A 19939-nucleotide genomic window follows, 5' to 3' on the forward strand; every position below is an offset into this window, starting at 1 on the left:
GTTTAGTCCGCTCCAGTTCCTCTTGCATTCAGACAGCGTTCTATCTTTTTAACTAAAGTTCCCTGAGTCCTCACCTGGAAAGCCTAGGAAGACAGCTTTTCTGGCTGCCTGTCATTTCAGCTGCACCTGACCTCGGCACCTGTCCTTCTTACTTAAAATACCTGTCTGAAGCATGGCAGCTTTTAACAACAGCACACGGTGTTGTGAAAACTCGGTGGCTTCCTCTTCTGTGGAAAGATGTTTGCGTTATAGTGTGTAAATATAAAAGAGAGCCCTCTAGAGTTCATAATATATAACATAAGCTTCCCCATTAGGCTTACTATTTAGTGTATAACAAGTAAAGAGAAATGTTTGGAACATATTTTTCGGCAGAAAGGGAATCGGAAGAGACTTTCCATGGCTCTCAGCAGTGGTTGCAAATAGTGATGGATGAAGATACGAGGGGGAAGCCGAAGAGCAACCTGAGCACGTACTTCTAGACCAAAGAGGTAGAGGAAGCTTGGGGACCCTCCCCCCAAAAAGACAATTAGCAGGTTTGGAAAATTGGTCCCACATGTGCGCTAAGAAATTAGTCTGTCTCCATGGTCCACAGATAAGTGAGTGCCTCTCCTTTTGTTCTCCAAGGAAACCGACTTCTGCCTGAAACGTTGCTTTGTGAAGCCCAGTGGAGGTTAGCACTGGGCGGTTGGTGACATCCGACTGACGGGGCTGCCTCTTGGCTGGTCTCAACGCAGACTTGGGCTTGGGGCTGCCATGGCCAGCAGGCAGCTAAGACCCCAAGAGCCAGGACTCTGGGGGAGGGCCCCCTACCCCCACCCTCACTTGCTAGATGAATATTTTTGGGGTTGGTCCCTAATAATGGAGCACAGAAAACTCCAGAGAAAGCTAAAGGCCCCAAAGTTTGTGGGAAAGTCGCTTTATCTGTTTGCTAAAAACAAGCACCATCTCTAGGGATTTTAAGATCAGAAGCTTAGGTGACCTTTCTAGGGAGGAGAGAGCTAGCATATTCCGTGCTTGTCTGTCCGAGGGTTTGTTCCTGGATGGGTTTTTGACCTTGCCCCAGATCCATCCATCTGGAGCAGGAGGACTTGGGAATGGCAAGACTCTGCCTCTTGGTCCTGTGAAAGAACGCAGCGGTTCCGAGGCACTCTGCTTCCAACTTGCTCCGCCTTTATTCCTCGATTGGCCAAACTGAGTAACTCATAGTCCCCCAAGTCCTCTGTGAGCTCCCCCACCCTTATGCCATTCCCTCCGGCTGGAAAGTTCCTTTTCCTATTCCTTCCCCAAATTGTATTTATCTGTTAGCATCCCACACATCCTTCTAGAAATGACCCCAAATGTCTTCTCCAGCTACTGCATTGTAGTTTCTTTAAAACATTGAACAGCATATATAAATTTAGTAGATTTGGTTTTCTTTCTGGGTACTTCTAATACCCAGATACGACTGTGGCAAGCATTTTAACAACACTTTAAGATCTAATACATGGTATTTATAAATGTAGTGTCACATTTTCTTAAACATCTCATTATTATTTATAAGTATAAAAATATCTGCATACCTTTTGACTTTACAAGTGTAAAATTAGCCATGTCTAAGTTGGAATTGTATGGCTATAGGTCAGATTCCATAACACTCCAGTTTCTAAACAATGCAAACACTTTAATACCAAGCACGTATAGATTGTCCCAATAATTACAAAACAGTTACAAGTAACACAAAAATGCCACGTTTGGCTGTAACGTGATGTCTGGTTTTAACAACCATACCAGGCGTGAAGAGACCTTGAGAGAAGCCAATTTCACCGCCTCAGATGAGCTGAAATTCGGGGGTTGATAATCACGGTTTGCTCCGTGAGCAAACATCCACAACCGAGACCCGCATCCTAGGGGCCTCGTCCTTCTGGGAAGAACCCAGCCACCCCCGAGGCACACTCAGAACTGTTTTCAAACCCCCAGAGCCTGCGGGCCTCGAGTCCACAGCCTTCAGAAAGCACTGCTCTGCCAAACCAGGTTCGTTTGCCTGACAGCCGGGAGGAAGGCTGCACTCCCGAGGCACAGCTAACTCTAGCAGTCTTCCTGCCTGCTTGGAGTGCCGCGTGCTTTCCCTGTTCTTCCTTTTCAGCTAGACAAGATGTACTTAATGATGTCAAATTTTGGGGACTCGGAGTTGTCCTGAATGCTATTGCAGGGACAGATGCTGGACTTTTATATCCTGCCATAACCCACTGAAGGTACTGAGGGAGAGGGTAAACTACAATATAAATTATTACCCATGTGGTGCAGCAGTGCTCCAAGATGTAGTCACCAAATGATGTGGGAAGAGTAGGGGGTGGTGTGGGGACATATAGGAACCTCTTATTCATTTTTTTAATGTAACATTTGGCGTGATCTATGTATCTTTAAAAAAATTTATAAAAACTAGATTCTGCATTCCTCCCATACCAATGTCCAGCCGAGTTTGTCCCTGAGGCCACAGTGCTAAGTGCCCAGGATGGCGCCTTTAGGCTTGGAGTTGAGCTGAAGGTGAGAGCCAGGAGCAGGCTCAAGGGGCCAGCGGGCTAAGTCTCGAGGGTCCTTGTGAGCCTCCCGAAAGTGTTTGGCATTTCTCCGCTGGACAAGAGGAATCCCCCGACGTATTTAAGCCCCTGGGTAACATGCTCTGGTTTGCCTTAACTCCCCTGGCCACACGTAGAGACTGGATTGGGGTCCACCTTAGCATTACAGTGTCTGTTCTGATCGAGGGGTGGGTGGCCCCACCGCGGTAGGACAATTTGGCATGAAGAGGCATGAGTGAATTCAGGGGCAGTGACGAGGTAGAAGTGGTTTTTGCAAATGGGGGACAAGGGAGAAGGAAACGTTAGGAATGGCCCTGCGTTTTGGGCCCGGGCACCACTATCCTGCGTGGATAGTGGTGACATCACTTGCTGAAGTGGAAAATGGACACTGGAAGGGAGAGCTCTTTCCAGCAGGCAAGGTAGCTGGAGACAGTGCAGAAACGACGACAGTGAAAATGTAATGCACTAGTTTGTAATTGCCTGGCTCTGTCTTCAAGACCATGAAACGACATAATTCATATATCATCTGAACACGTACAATGATGTAGCTTTTTCCTAACACTGGATTTTACTGGTCAGCTTAATTTTAAACAAAATGGAATAGCACCTGAGGCTGGGGGATAAGTTGTAAAGCAAAAATTTACATTTGAAATTTCCTTATGTTGTCCCCAATATAATATACAGACATACAATCTCAGTAAGTCCAACTCTGCCTGTTTTTACTTCAGCATTAGATTAAGTGACTGGATATATAATTTGGTGACCGATAAATTAGTTTACATTTGGGTGCTATATCGTATGAGAAAGCAACATACTTTTCAGCATTAGGATTGCAGTCAGCTCGGAAAGCTGCTGAGCTGTGAGATGCACAACGACGGGGGGACGGAGGAGAGTTGGATAAGCTTCTCCATCGCTGGCGCACTGGCAGCCAGAGTCCCCAGTCCCCTTGGGAGTAATGATGGTGAGCTGGCCTCTAGCTCATTTGCTGGAAGTCTGGAGTTAAGTTCACAAGTTAATGCAGGCCTGATGTGATGACTCCGTAATTTTAAAACATCTTCATTCATCACCATAGTGTCCTGGCTACTTGTTACTTGTAGTCATCACTGTTCTCTGGAGAAACATATTTTGTGCGTGTGCATGTGTGCAAAGAGATTTCTTTCAGGACCTGGCCCACTCATGGTGGGGCCTGGCAAGTCTGAGATTCATTGGTCGTCTTACTGGGTCCCTCATCAATACCGCCTTAAATAAAATCCTTAGCACGTGCTCACCCTCTCTAGTATGAGAGTCCTGCTATTACCATATTTTTAAGGTCACCATTAGCAGTATTTATCAAACTTTATTATACGGGTATCTAACTCGCTGCTTCTTTGGGTTTTGTTTTAAATTCTTTACTGTTTTTAATATACTAAAATAATACTTCTACATCCTCGCTGTAAACATGTAAACAATGAAGAAATATTAAAACTAGATATTGAAAGTTCCCTACAGTCTTAACCCATCGCGGATAACCACTGCTGGCAGTTTGACACAGTCTCATTGTTTTCTGTACTTGCACTTTGATATATCTGTGTAAAATGTTATCTTTCTTGATGGTTTTTTTAGTTTTTGGTTTTTGTTCATTTGTTTACCAAAGAATGCCCACCATCTCCCAGGGCGCCCCCCAGCCTGCTGTTCCTTCCCACCTGGAAAGTGGCAGCGCACCTGCTCCTCCTTCATGCCACTTCACGGGAGCCCGTTGTATGAGCAGATTATACTTTTTTCAATTAATTCCCTCCGAATGGGATTGTCATTGTTTTGCTTTCACTCTTACAGTGCTACAGAGATCATCACGATACATCCATCTTGATTTGCTCCGCCTTTGTGGAAATGAACTGTAGCCAGAAGCTCATTAATGTTTTCAAGCGTGTAATCTGTAACTCCTGCAGTCACTGCCCAGGCTCTGCTGAGTTTGACTGTTCCCTAGCAGTTTCTCTCCTTTTTTGTGTACATTTGTTTGCTGATGTTTGGGGTTCCTTGGGTGATGACGATAGGGAATCGTTCTCCAAGTTGGAGAAGCACAGAATATGAGATAAACGGGCTAAAATGGTAAACACAATTTCCATGGGTGAGTTAGTTTCATATAGAAAAGAATCGTTCAAAGCCTAGACTAAACCAGAAATTATGTTTAGTCCCCTTGAAATGGGGACAATTAAAGAGCATACGAATAAGAGAAGAAGTATGGTTTGGATTTACTATCATTACTGTAATATTTCAATTATGGATGCCTTTAATGGTAACAATTTTCTGCGGTTAAAACAAGCCAGGGTCTTGTACATATTCCATTTTAATGAACTCATTGTGCCAGACTGTGTATCCAGCAAATATTAAATGAGTTTACAGTATGTCACAGTTCTCAGAAGAGTCTCTCCACACGGTGAGCTCACTTTGTGTAGACTGCCACATCCCCATGTGTTGTCTTTTGAAATGAGCTATAGTGAAATGGTTAAATGAGTGACTCTCAAGTGACAATACCTGAGTTCACATACTATGGCCTCCTCACTTTATGTTCTTGGGCAAAAGTCACTTACCTTTCTGTTCCTCAATCTGTAACCTGAAAGATGGGGATAATAATTCTCTCCCCACTTAAGCCCTTTGATAAGGGTTTAATGAGTGAATATGCATAAAGTGCTTTAAGCAGTGCGATTATTGTGCAACTTCTAGGCTGTCCCAGGGAGGGACAGCCAGTGAGACAGGAATCCGTGCTCACAAGGAAGTCACTGCAGTGAGGTTTGTTCCAGACCAGAGGAAAGCCATCAGGATTTGATTGAATGTGACTGCGTGGAGCAGTGACATTGTAAGCACGATCATTTCCAATAGAAAGGCCCAGCGCCACAAAGGAGAAACACATCTCTCCATGGAAAGGCTATTTCTTGCGAGTGCACAAGCAAGGAACTGGGGTACTCTCCCCAAAACCAGTTTAAAGTGAGAATGGGAGCTACAGTTTTTAAAGGCAAAGGAGAGGGTTAGGGGAGAAGAAAAACAAATTAAAAAAAAAAAAAGCGGTGCCGGGGGTCTTGTGAAGAGGGTGCTGCAGTTTCTCAGTCCTGCGTTGTCTCAGGCCCCACAGACGCGTCCTTGTTTTCAGCGGCTAATTAATCCCAGTTTAGGAAGATCTCGTGACTGTTCTCAACTGACCACTCGAGGCTATCAAGCTTTCTGTCTCTGAGGAAAGTGACAGATTCCCTGTGTTGTCAGGTGCTGCTGACACTACTCTGGTTGTGCCTTGAGCTGTTGTCTTATTCCTGTAAGCAAAACTGAGGAGGTCTGGTTAATATCCTTCAGGGACTAAGCACACAGAGTAAACCTCTAAAATTAGCTTCCTAGAAAACCAGCTCCAGTAGCGTATTAGAATTTTTAGAGCTGCTTAAGTGAGGAAATTTTTAGAAAGGACATTTTCTGGCTATCAGTAGGGCAGGCATGGGATAGAGTGAGAGTGTGAGGGAATGGGCCCCTAACCCAGCTTTGGGGAGTGAGAGGTTTCCTAAAGGCTGAAGTGGCTAAGCTAAAACCTGAGGAATGGGAGGCAGAGGAGTTTCCTCCATGGGCATGAGAGCGTGGTCTCTTTTACACACAGGTGGGAACTAATTGCAAACTGTTTGACAGGGCTGAGTCACAGATTGGTGATGGTGGCGGGGAGGGACCATGAAGCTCAATAGATGGGTAGGACAGGAAGATATGAAGTCTTAGCTGCTGTGCACAAGAGGTTGGACTTCACTCTGAGACATGGAGGTAGAAATGGATTTTATGTAGGGAAGTGACATGATTGTATTAGAGAGTTAAAAATGAGTGTGAAAACGGGTCATGAGGTGATAAATTGTGATATACAGAGATAGAATGGACAAGATTTGATGGCTGCCTGCCTTAGGGAGGCAGTGTAGGGATGGATAAGGTATAGCCTCCACATCTTGGTTTTCCCACTTAACATGTGACCTAGGGCAAGTAACTGAGGTGCAGGCTCCACAACTACGAAATGAGTTCAGGATTATCTAACTATATTTCACAGGGTTGTTGAAGGAACTCAAGGACCTGATGAAGACATGATGAGTGACGGTGCACAGTATAATGTATTAGTATTAGACTGATACTAGGTAGTAGAACATAGTATAATATTAGAAGAAAAGAAAAGCTAGCAATGTGGTTAAGCAACCAGGCTCTAGTCACACTCCTGAGGCTTAAATCCCTGCTCTGCCATTTACTAGCTGTGTGATCTTGAGAAAGTTACCTACATTTCTTTTGCCTCAGTTTTATCATTTGTAAGATGATGAAGATACTAGCACCTCCCTGCTAGTAATGTGGTAAGGAAGAAATTCAGGTAAGTATCAGAACATTAATTTAGTTAAATATTTGAATTTATGTGCCAGACATTCTTTTAGGCCCTGAGGAGAGATACTGCATTAAAAACAGACTCAACACAATCCCCAGCAAGCAGAGAATAAAAAGCAATAATGAATGCCTGGCACTCAGGCTTGCATGATGTCTCATCTCTGTGCTACAAAGCAATATCCCAAGACAAGTTCTGCGGTCTTAATCAAAATTCTTTCTGTAATTTTTATTGTACAAAAAGAATCGTAGTCCATCAATGTCTTTGTGGTAACATGTAGGAAGTGAAAACACAATCCCAGATAACTGAGACATTGAGAAGATGTGAGAAGTCGGGAAGAGGAAGGCACAATTTTGAGAGAAGTTCTGCTGGTAAACCTTAGGAGTGCATTACCCACCTCTTAGGCCCAGCAGAGGCACGGAGAGGGCGCCGTCCCACCTGGGGTCTTCCTGAGAAGGGGCATTGACCACGCGCTTGCTTACGCCAGTTCAGGTGATGTATGGGAGTCCTGTATGACAGGCATGTTTGTTTTTTAAGTTCACACTTTCGCTATACACTGTTTTGTATATGTGCATGTATGTATGACATATTTAAATAAAATTGTATTTTAAAAGATTTCCAGGAACGTCTGGAGGGAATAAACACTAACTCCTACCTTACAAGGAAGGATGTGCAGTCACCAGAGACCCTGAGTGTGAATTACTAGTTCAAGTACCTCCTACAGTCAACAGGGACATTTGGACGCTGTCCCTTAAACGCTGGTAAAGAATTGATTGAGCCTGGCGAGGTCTGAGAGAAGTCTGCCCAGCGTCCTCCGTTGCCAAGGCAACCGCCCCGCCCGGCTGGAAGGGAGGGAACCTCGCCTGGGGACTGGGATAGCTCAGCCTGGACGAACCCGGCTTCCCAATCTTTCTCGCGATTGTTACAACGGAGCTTGACGTCACTTCCTGTGCGACCCATCAGGTCTTCAGTGATTGGCCGCATCAAGGCACGCGGCCTGACGTCCGGGAGGGTACTTCCGGCGGGGCCGGACCTCCTGAAACCGCGGTGAACCGGGGTCTTGTGGAGCCCGGAACGCAGCGTGTTGCCTCGGAGGCGCCCTTGTCGGGGTGAGCGCCGCGCGGCCGTAGTATGGTGAGCGGACTGGCGTCGTCTCGGCGGCCGGGGCGGGGTCTCCAGTGCCGGCACATCCCGGGCACATGGTGGTTCAGGGCGGGCCTTCCACCGCGGAGCCGCCCGGGGCGCGGGGCCGAATCCTGAGCGCCCTTCCCTCGCAGGGCCTGCTGCCCCGCGCTTCTTAGGCTGGCCGGAATCCCTGGCCCAATACACGCCGTCCTGTGCTTCCTGGGTGGGGCAGACGGGATCTGTTTGCCGTGGGGAAAGGGAGCTTGGGTAAAGTCTAAGCTCGGACCCCAGCAAGGCCGTTGCTCTAGAGGGACTGTGATTTCCTCGGTTAGAAAATCAAAGGTGAATAGCAAAATAAGAAAATGGTTAGCGATGATGAGTTTTATTAGACCGCGCTGATTGCGTTATGGTTTTGTTTACTAGCTGTGACATGAAATGTTTACCCTGCTGGGAACTGTCCACTCCAGATTTTCCTGTAGCAGACTCTTGACATTCTGGCTCAACCTATCTGAGACCTTCCTTTAGTAGCCAATCTAAAATAGCTCCTTAGTCATTCCTGCATCACCATATGTTGTTTTCTTTCTCTGAAATCATTATTTTATTTCTTTGGTTACTGTAGTCTCTTAAAACAGAGGGACTTTGGATTGTCCACTTCTGTATTCCTAGCACCTGTAGCAAGGTCTAGCCCAGAGAGGAGCTCAAAAAGCGTTTGTTGAAGGAAGAGCAGTATAGCTTCTGTAGAGCATAGCTGATGCTGCCTGCCTTACTAGTGTACATATGAAAAGTTTGTTGTGCTTTCACTTTGCTTATAGAGTAGTCATGATGGCTGCACAGATGATGGTACTGTTTGCTAGGTTTCTGGGTCTGTTTTAATGTCTTGTTCTGGTTTTGTTCCTTTCAAGCCTCACAGGAAGAAAAAGCCCTTCATAGAGAAGAAGAAAGCTGTGTCTTTCCATTTGGTCCACCGGAGCCAAAGAGATCCTTTAGCAGCAGATGAGACTGCACCCCAGAGGGTTCTGGTACCTACACAGAAGGTGAGTCCTGCTCCTAAGTCTAAGGAGATGGACTGTTGATAGTGCTTAATAAATTGTGTTAATAGCCACTGTTCTCAGATAACTGTGATCCTCTGGGAAACAATATTTATGACTTAATTTTCAATAAATGTGTTGATTTTGACATGAATATTTTGTTTGTAAGAATAAAGTATTTTTGAGAAGTTTAAATGAGCAAATATCATGAAGTAATGGTAAATATTTACTGAACCACCAGGTACAGTGGTGCAAGGTGTTATTTAGGGCATAATCTTATGCACTCTCTCTCTTTCACTAAGATCCTGCCATTTTATGACCATAAATTTCATTTTGCCACCTGATCATTCATTTCATGAGCTGTAAAAATGCAAACTCATGAATCGTCTTCAGAAAATGTGAGAGAGCCTTAAGATGCTTGGTTTGATTTTCAGTCTTTTAGTCACAGTATACTCGTTAAGTATAGTACTGTGCTGGAGTGTTGGGGGACATTGGCCATGTTTTTCAGAAAAGCCAGTTTGGGTTATACTTTGTGACATTTCTTTGCACACAAATATAAGCATTATACTTGTCCTTCAAGGCCCTCTAGTTTTCTACTCTTCCAAGTACAAAATATAATGCGTGTGTTTTCTTGGCTTTAATTGTTGCACAGCAGTATCTAGTAGGAGGAGGAATTGTTTTATTCTGTTTTCATTGGGTAACACTATGCTGATTTCAGTGGGCCACTTCTGATTCATAAGCTCTGTGTTTCCTGAGCTTGTCAAGAATTCTTGTTCTCCTTCCTTTTCAGCTAATGTGCTGGTGTGTCATTTGCCTCCTGTTCAGAAACTGTGCCATTTAAGGTTCCTTTGCCTCATCCTGGGATAATTCCGTGTGGTTTGTTATCCCAGGTAAATGATGAAGAAAGGCGAGCAGAACAGAGGAAGTACGGGGTGTTCTTTGATGACGACTACGACTACTTGCAGCACCTCAGGGAACCGTCTGGCCCCTCAGAGCTTGTTCCCACAAGCAGCTCCAGTGTGCACAGCGAGAGAGATGAGGGGGAGGACGCCTTAATCATTCCAGTAAGGCATTTCAGCAGTCGAGTGTGATGGGATGTGTGTGAAGAATCCACCATTTTAAAATCCATGTAGCTATGTGGGTTGAGTTTTAAATGTTTGGGACATTTAATGAAATGGTGACAATATGAAGGACACAAAGTTAGTCATGCCCTTGTTACAGTTGTGTGTGTGTGTTTGTGTGCACACACATGCCATTGGGGCGAGTGGGCCTCCTGTTCTCTGGTGGCAGGTGTCAAAAGTAAAAGCCTTAACTCAGGGTAGAACTTTAGCTGGACAGACATGGTCACATTAGGGGGCATTTTGCAGTAGAAGAAAAGCATCTGGTAACTTTAAAATGACTTCAGAATCTTAAACTGTGTTCTAAGTTTGAACCTAACTCACAGACTTTTCAGATCTTTCTGTAAATAACAATGAGAGTACACATTTCTGTGAAATTAGTATCACTAATTTAAGTTGTTTGTTTCCCTGTTAACGAGGCCCGTGTGCTTATCTTTTCATTTTGTATTTCATACAGAGTAAACTTACTATGTTAAACTTACGTTACGTGCACTGTTGCAGAATGGCTTCTGTGGTTTATTTACTTACAGGCAGCCTGTTAGAATGCCATGTTTCAGTGGAATTAAACTGAATTTCCTTATCACCTGGCACTTAAAAGATTGACCTTGGGTCTGTAGTCCAAAGGGAAGAACAATTTCCCCGCTTCTTCTCTAAGCCTGTCAGGGTCTAGGTATCCTTCCCCTCAGGGTGATGAGGTGATGGCTCCTCTCCACGGCTGGTTGTGTAAGAGTCAGAGGGGTTTGGTTTCAGGGTATCACCCTAAAGAAGGACGGAACAAGAACTGCAGCTTCTCCGCGAGGTCTTGGCCATCTTGCAGAGTCCTAGAGCCACCACCACTCTCTATCCCAGTCTCTCCACCCTGTTCCCCAAGTCTTCACATCGTAGAAGGATTCTTCTCTTGTTGGACATGTGGAAGGAAGGGTGGGACGGTCTTGTAGCTGCTTAGCTGCTTTATCTTATTTAGGGAGAAAAGTTTTAATAAAGTCAAAACATCTTCTGGCTGGATTATAATGACCAGCACAAGACTAGCTTTTAATTCTTAATTCATTTTGAGTAAAAGTAGTCGTTATACATACTCAAATCATGTATATGACTTAGATTATTTTTCAAGATTTGAAAAACATCTACAAAGGTAAATTCACTAAATACAAGTTTCTCTTTTCCTTTATTATCCCACATTCCAAGGTTAGCATATCACAAAGAAAATCTTTAAAAATGGACTATGTAGCAGAAACAAATCTTTGCCCATGTTTGTTTACGCTGTTGAGGAACTAATTTTGAAAGCTCTGTGAGCTGTGCTACAGGCAGCCTTACTCCTGCTCCTCACAGGCCTGTGGCTCAGTCTCTGTGAGCCATGAGGCTTCACCTCCCAGCTTCCACCTCCTGCCTCCCTGTGAGGGGCTGGGTGGAGTTGGGGAGGGCCACAGAGACGGGTAACGCATGGTTACTGCCCTCACGCCACTAACGATTAGGCTGAGAAGAGGACACTGCCTACAGACCAGTAAGAACCTGTGCTGGCCTGCATTTGAGTGGATTCAGCGGTGAGGAAAGGAGTGTTCACACAGGAAAGCTGTAGGCAGGGGTGTAGGAGGCTGGGGGCGGAGCCGGCCACACGCAGGTGGGGATTCTCCAAGAGGCAGGACCTCACAGGCGGAGGAAGAAGGCATGTGGAGCCCGAGCTATGGGGACCTGCTCCTGGCCCAGTGTCTGGCGCATAGGATCTCAGTAAATAGTGTTGAATTTTTACATGACAGTGAGGCATTGGACCGATATTTGCATGGAGGTCATTTGTTGAGTAACCATAAATTGGGATACACAGAGTAGATTTCAACTATAGAGGGCTTTGGAAATGAGTTTAAATGTGGAGTGGAAAATCAAGGATTGTTGTAAATTCAAGAAAGGCACATGGTAAAGACGTTAAAGATCTTTCACCTGACAGTGGCATGCAGGCTAGATTAGATCTCAGCTGGCCAAGCAGCTGTCACAATATCTGTCTTGGTGAACCTCGGCTAGGCTGGAGCCCAAGGGAACAGAATGAAGTCAGTGCGTGCAGGAGATTCGGAGGGACAGAGGGACAGTAAGGAATGACCCGTGACCACTCTAGGCTTTGAGACAGCCAATTCTGAGAGAGGCTGTGCGTTGCTCGAGATTGGCCTTCTCTCTGGTTTGAGAGGGAGAGCATTCGCTTTGTTTTGAAGCTTCAGGAAAGGGCAGTCAGGAAGTCTGGAGGTGAGTCCCAGTACCTTACTTAATGAGCAGTCTTGGGCAGGCAAGGCTTTGAGCCTCTCAGCACCCCTTCTTAACTGGAACAGGCTGACAGCTCACGGGGTTGGTGGATTAAAGAGAAAACTTCGGGACGTTTGTAGAGAGGTTGGTTTTGAGGAGATGATGGATATGCGTGTTTGAAATATATGACTGGCACTCAGGTGAGAAAGAATGCAGAAAGTAGTTCCAAAGTATCTAAATATGCCTAACCATTGTGCAATTCCTTTTTCAAGAGCACCGGAATTAAGTTGCCTTCGTCAGTGTTTGCATCGGAGTTTGAGGAAGATGTCGGATTGTTAAATAAAGCAGCTCCTGTTTCAGGTGTGTACTTTCTTTAACTTTTCAAGGGCATAGAGCTGTATTTCACAAAAGGAAATGCATAGTAATGTGTAGAATGTTTCTGTCCCTAATCAGTTGGAACAATTGAGATGGGTGCAGAGTAAGGATCATTAGAATAAGCGTGTCAGTGTCCTTTTTATTGCTGTTATCAATCCTGAGAACAGGATTTGGAGAGGAAAGTGGACAGAGGAAACAGTGGTATCTAACTAAACTTACACAGTGCAGTCTTTGATTTAGTTTTGTTTTATTGTGGTAACGTGCATATAATAAAAAAAGATTTTCCATCTTAACCTTTTTTACTTTTTTTTTAGAGCTCCTGTAGGTTTCCAGAAAAATCATACAGAAAGTGCAGAGTTCCCATGTATCCCAACACCACCACACACGTAGAGTTTTCCCTACTGTCTACATTTTACATTAGTGTGGCACATTTGTTAATTGCTAAACCAATATTATAATGACATTGTTAACTAAAGTCCATAGTTTAACACTCAGACTCATTTTTTGTGTTGTGTAATTTTAGGGGTTTATTAACAATTTTCACTCTGGTAACACGTAAAACATAAAATTTCCCGTTTTAACTACTTCCAAGTGTATACAATTCACTGGCATTAGTTGCACTCAAAATGTTGTGCAACCATCACGACCATCCGTTACCAAGACTCTTTCAGGACCCCAGACAAACTTAGTACCTAGTAAGCAGGAACTCCCCATTCCCCTCCACCGCCCACTGGTAATCTCTTTTTCTGTTAATTTGCTTATTCAGTGCAGTCTTGAAAATACTTAATCTGTTGGCTTTCAGAGTTTCTCCCAAGAGAGCTGTGCGTTCTAGAAGTATTTGTAAACGCCTATGCTACCATCTGTAGATACACTGAAAATGGATCATCATGGTACATGTGGCGGGGGAGGGCATATCAGCTTGGTATTCTAGAACAAACACTGCTTCTGTGGACTTTCTCCTAAATTGCTTTAGCTGTCAGCCAGCACTGTATACCATGTAGCATTCATTCATTCATTGTGCAGATTTTTGAGTTGCCACTGTGTGACGGGGTCTCGGGTTAAAACAGAATAAAGCATCGTTCCTGACCTCAGAGAATTCACCACCGATTGAGATGACAGTGAGAAGTTAGGACTGTAATTCACATGGATAAATAAGGATGGGTGAGGGCACTGGACAGGCCTCACAGAGGAAGCGAGGTCAGCTTTAAACCCTTAAGTGGAAGTTCCACAGAGAGAAGGAGAAGGACAGTGTGGAGGAAAGGCTGTTCCAGAGAGGAAGCTGTGCGAGGAACCCGGGGCCCCGGACGGGCCGGCCTTGGTGGCAGTGTGAGAAACGTAGCGGAAGAAAGAGGCTAGGGTTGTTAAAATCTCATAGCTGAAATAAGACGACTTTGGCAGTCCACAGACACTTCATTTGCATTACCTGTGAATTTGAAGCCCACTTTCTTCCTGTAGGTGAACACGCTGAGCGTGCTGAACAGACGGTTAAACCTTACAGATCTGTGACGGGCGCTGGCTCTCCCTGTGGGCAGTGTTAAGGGAGAGAGGCTTTCCTTTGTTTTGCTTTCTTATTGCAGTTATCCATCTCTATGTCTACTCCTCACTAGATTGAACTTTTTTATCGCTTGTACATAGACAGAATCTGACATATAATAGGTGTTCAGATGGTTATGTGAAGGAATCATGCAGTTTGGGAAATGGTAGTTTGATTTTTGTTTTCCTTGAAGGCCCTCGACTGGATTTCGATCCGGACATTGTTGCAGCTCTTGATGATGATTTTGACTTTGACGATCCAGATAATCTGCTTGAAGATGATTTTATTCTTCAGGCCAATAAGCCGACAGGAGAGGAAGAAGGAATGCATACGCAGTACGTGTAGTTTGTTTCAAAGGAAGGATGGCCAGATTCTGGCTTCCTCTTTGGGGTGGTGGTGTTAGAATTTTATAGCTGGAAGAGACCTTTGAGGATGTTTAATCTGCCCCTGTATTTTATAGCAAAATATGTAAGCCTCCAGGCCTTTGCCAGCCCTTAAGAGGTGCCTTGGGCCCAGGTGTCCTGGCTGCTAGCTCACTGTCTTCCCTGACCCAGATGGATCTGGCAGCAGGCCACTCCACCTCCGCATGAGCCCTCCCCAAGTGCCCTCCAGCTTTACTTGTGTAGGGTGTTTCTGGTTTTTCGTGGTTTTAACAATTAATCGATGGCTTTAACTTTAGGACATTGGAGGCTGAAGATGGCAGCGAGTGGGAAGATATGGACGATGTGCAGGAAGGAGGTGATAGCACTGAGTGTGACTCAGAAGGCCCACCGTCAGACGACGACGATGTGTGTGCGCCAGGCAGACCTGGTGGGGTAGCGGAGAGCCGCTTGTTTTGGGAAGAGGAAACAAAGAGCCGCTTCACGGAGTATTCCATGACCTCGTCGGTCATGAGGAGGAATGAGCAACTGACTCTGCATGATGAGCGGTTTGAGAAGGTGAGGCCCCAGCAGCAAGGCCTCTCGTGGGGGCACCTGTGCCTTTCATCCCCCGGCTGGACTGGAGGAGCGGAGAGTGCACGGCGCTTGAGAAGACAGAGCCATAACGCCTTGGCCTTGGTTCTGGGGGCCGTGTGCGCGCCAGGGCTCTCGGGCGGCCTCCATTCTGCGCTCTGTCTGTCCATACGGGCTCGCCTTCTGGTGTAGCCCCTCATGCTTGTGCGCTGTGTAGTCTTCAGCTCGGGCAGCTGGGCCTTGTGTGCTCTGCTCCCTCCCCGAGCCCGAGCCCTGGAGCGATGCCCGGCACTTAGCAGGAGTGCAGGCTGGCACGTCATCGGTACTCAGGCCGCTCAGTGATGAGGGGTGGGTGGGGTCCTGCATGGGGCATCCCACATACAGGCTCTAACACTTTTTTTTCCTTAATAATTATTTCAAATTAAAAAAAAAAACAGTAAGGCAGCTCAGCAACTTATGGAAACATACTCCTAAAAAGTTCTTTTTTTAGGTACATTTATCATTTAATTCCAACTGCTAATTCAGTTGTTCCCCTCATGTTCAGAAAGATACACAGATGAACACACACTAAACGGCATTGTCCCTGTCACCTTATTAATGGAAAAAATGAAGAGAAGAGATGCTTGATCATATTCATATCTCACAAAATACGGTCACAAATGTTCTTTTTCTTTTTCCTTTAGTATTAATATAGTACCAACTTTACTTTTGCTTCAAAAACATTACATTTTTGTCAAATATAGTCTATAAATTACATTAGTTGGTTTTCCCATGTATCACCACAGTCCTAACACCCTATAGTAGAACATTTCTATATTTATATTATTGACCACAATCCTCATTTACTTTGAAAATCGTTATCATTGTCTGTATTATCCTCCAGCCGTCCTCCAGCTAACATTCATCTCCCTAGACTGCTTGTTTGAACCACACATCCTTAGATCAAGTGTTTGTTGCATGCATAGTAATGTGTTACCATCAAGTCCAACCATTACCATGTATTTTACATTTGACCTTATTTTAAACATCGTACAAACATCCAGCACTTACTTCCCCTTCTCATCCCATATTCCATCTCCCACCAACCTATACTTAGTCCAACTGTGTAACTCTGCTCGTTGTATTTAGATCATATTAGTGGGAGCATCAATATTTGTCTTTTAATGTCTGGTTTATTTCACTCAACATAATATCCTCAAGTTTCCTCCATGTTGTCATGTGCTTCTCCAATTGATTTCTTCTTACAGCTGAGTAATATTCCACTGTATGCATATACCACATCTGTTCATTCATCAGTTTCCAGGTCATTTCCATCTTTTAGCAATTATGAGTAATGCCACTATGAACATGGGTGTGCAAGTATCTCTTCACATCCTTGCTTTCAGTTCTGAATATATTCCTAGTAGCAGAATTGCCAGATATAATGGCGGTTCTGTATTTAATTTCCTGAGAACTACCAGATTGTCTTCCGTAGAAATTGCGCTATTTTACATTCCCACCAGTGGTGGAGTGCTCCTGTTTCTCCGCATCCTCTCCAGCACTTGCAGTTTTCTGCTCTTGTACTAATGGCCGTTCTGTGTGGTGTGAAAGGATACCTCATTACAGTTTTGATCTGCACCTCCCTCACAGCTGATGATGTTGAACATCTTAAAGGCTCTAACACTTTGAAAGTGTCTAAAATGCTGTATGGAGGAAAAGGTCTCTTCAGCATTTTGCTCTCCCAGCTGAATAGAAAACCTGCCCGTTTCCAGTCTCGTTTAAGTCTTGAAGTGCTGGACTGGGCTGCTTGCACCTCATTGTTACGGTGTTTATCCCTCTTAGGATAGTGCGGTAATACCATGCAGAACTAAAATTAACACAAAAATAACATTCCAATGGCAGAGCCGTAAGGAGAGCATTTGTTTTCCATGTGTCTTTCTGTTTGCATTCAGTTCTATGAGCAGTATGACGATGACGAGATTGGTGCCCTGGACAACGCGGAGGTGGAGGGCGCCATCCCCGCCGACAGCGTTCGGCTTCAGGAGGTGCTGAATGACTACTACAAGCAGAAGGCGGATGAGTACGGCCGCTCTTCTTTTCCTCTCTTGGTGCTCTGTCCTATTTCTGCCTGAGCTCTGTCATTCAGAAACCACGTGAAGAAGATAGTACAGTTTTCCAAAGACTTTGGCTTTGTGAGCCTGTTGGTTTTCCCACATTTGGGGATTCTGAGTTGCGGAGCTGATGGCAGTGGGCGGGAGCACTGAGCCCCCCTTTCCCTGCCACATCGACTTGGAAGAGCATGGGGGAGGTGAGGGGTGGGAGGTGTGCGACGTGTTACAGTGGAGCGTGAGAGCAGCTTCTAGCCTCTGTGTCAGTCTTTAGAAAAGAAATTATTGTGGTAACATACATACATAGAACTTGCCATTCTAGTTGTTCGTGTTTTTTTGAGGTACTGAGGCTGGGTATTGAACGTGGCACCTCATAGGTGAGCAGCCAGCGCTCAGCCCCTGAGCTCCACCAGCTCCCCTCTAACCACTTTTAAGTATAAAGTTACCTCCGCCATGTTGTCCTACCATCACCACCATCCATCACCAGAACTTTCCCATCTCCCCAGTCAGAAACCCTTTGCCTGTTAGGCATTAATTCTGTAGCAGTCTCTTTTTTTTTCCTGTAGCAGTCCTGATTCCATCACTAACTGATTTGCAATCTGAAACTACCCTTGCACCTTCTTTCATCTTCCTGAAATGTGAGGTGTTCTGGAAAGGCCGTAGTTATGGCTTATAGAAAGATAAGTTTGTCTCTATAGCTAGATTAGCAGAACTGATCAGCTAGTTCTTTGGTAAATCAGCATCAGTAGCCACATCAAGTTGACTCGTCCCAGAGAGAAACGAGTGAGCTGTTCAAGTCTGTCAGCAGGTCTGATGTGCCATGACAGCTGGTAATGCACTCCCCCACCCGCCTCCAGAGGACAAGGACCTGTGTAATTTGAAATGTCTGAATGCTTTGGCAAGGATTTGGCCCATGTTTTCTTTGGTTAGCAGCATCTTGGTTAATTTATAACCTTGCAAAGATGCAGGTAGGTCTTTCCTCCCCCTCAGCAAAATGAAGGTCCAAACTCACTGGAGGGCAGTGGTGGGCTGGACAGGAAGTGACCAGGGCACTTGACACAGGAGTTTAACAAGTGCTTTTAAGTGCAGTTACAGATAGTATAAAAATGGATGTTTTCTTTTCTCCACCTCTGTCTTGACTTTTAAAAATTCAACCAAAAGTTGCATCAAATTGAGCACCCTCGAGCCCTCTGAGGGCCTGGACCTGCCAGTGAGCGAGCTCGAGGAGTCTGAGGTGGAGGAGATTGTCACGGTTGTGCTGGAAGAAGCCAGAGAGAAGTGGGACTGTGAATCCATTTGTAGTAAGTAACTTAGAGAACATCACCTTCTTAAAAAATACTTACACCTTCGTTGAAGTTCGGATTTTAGGGTGTTTGGAGAGGGTGGTGTTCTTAGTTGAAACAGTTTAAAGACATTGGTGAGAAGCCTCCGGCATTGGTTGGGGCCAGTGTCCCCCCACCCGTAGGAGCCCTGCCCTGTGGGCCGCCCCTGGGGCCCCAAGCCAGGATTCTGCGCACTGAAAAGCTGAAAGTACTTATTTGACCTTGACAGTGTATGTGTTTTTTTAAGGTACATACTCAAATCTATACAACCACCCGCAGCTCATCAAGCACCCACTAAAGGTGAGTCCTGCCGTCCGCGCCATTAGCGCAGTGCGGGGGTCAGCACACACAAACTCACTTCTCACACGGCTTTATCCCCATGGCCAGCAGCACCGCTGGGACAAGTGGTATCTGTGTGTCATTGGGGAGACGTTCTTTTTCACAGGAATGGGCAGTAACCAGAGTGGCTTTTCATCTCTCTCTCAGCCCAAACAAATCCGAATATCTTCTAAGACGGGAATTCCTCTCCACGTCTTACCTGAGAAGGGCCTCACAGCAAAGCAGGTGGAGCGAATGCAGATGATTAACGGCAGCGATCTGCCCAGGGCGTCCACCCAACTGCGCTCCAAAAATGAGAGCAGGGAAGAAAGGAGAGCCAGGAAGCAAGCTGTCAGGGAAGAACGCCAGGTGAGACGCAGTCCCTGGGTGCGGGTCAGAGAGCTGGAGGGAGCCAGGCTGAGTCGGTTAAAATGAGTGTGCCTCGGGTTGAGGGCACGAATGGCACATCCTCTTGTACAGGAGCGGAGGGTGGAGAAGAAAGCTAACAAATTAGCCTTCAAGCTGGAGAGGAGAAGGCAGGAAAAGGAGCTGCTGAATTTGAAGCGAAACGTCGAGGGTTTGAAGCTGTGACAGTGACATGTCGAGGGGCATCTCTGTTCCCTGGCGACCGGGAGCTTCAGGAGGTGGCAGCGAGCGCTGCCATTTCACTGGCAGATACCTGGAGAGCAGCGCAGCACCTGACTGTTGATACAGTGAGTGTTCCCTGCCGGCCGTCTTGTAAACACTGTCATATTTTAACATTTTAACATTTTAAGCGGAGATTTGCTCTGCAATAAATGTTCTAATGAACATGAAATATTTGGATAAATTAAAGGAACATATTTTCTTACCTTGACTGGAATTGGTGTTTTCATTTATTTGCGTGCTTGTCCTACTTGCTTTGAGCAGATGCTCCGTGTATTTTAGGGTTGGAGTGG

At 45.4% G+C, this 19939-nt stretch overlaps 1 protein-coding gene across 1 annotated transcript; it reads left to right on the plus strand.

The window, feature by feature from the left end:
• Nucleotides 1–7776: 7776 nt before the first annotated feature.
• LTV1 (LTV1 ribosome biogenesis factor) lies at nucleotides 7777–19851 on the plus strand. Its single transcript, XM_004452035.5, has 11 exons — nucleotides 7777–8049; nucleotides 8943–9074; nucleotides 9959–10132; nucleotides 12685–12772; nucleotides 14515–14656; nucleotides 15001–15259; nucleotides 17206–17333; nucleotides 18523–18662; nucleotides 18931–18983; nucleotides 19170–19370; nucleotides 19482–19851. The coding sequence occupies exons 1-11, from the start codon at nucleotides 8047–8049 to the stop codon at nucleotides 19590–19592; spliced, it is 1431 nt and encodes a 476-aa protein (XP_004452092.1). The 5' UTR covers nucleotides 7777–8046; the 3' UTR covers nucleotides 19593–19851.
• The last annotated feature ends 88 nt before the right edge of the window (nucleotides 19852–19939 follow it).

The sequence above is a fragment of the Dasypus novemcinctus genome, chromosome 11, assembly GCF_030445035.2.
Source record: "Dasypus novemcinctus isolate mDasNov1 chromosome 11, mDasNov1.1.hap2, whole genome shotgun sequence".
Lineage (NCBI taxonomy): Eukaryota > Metazoa > Chordata > Mammalia > Cingulata > Dasypodidae > Dasypus > Dasypus novemcinctus.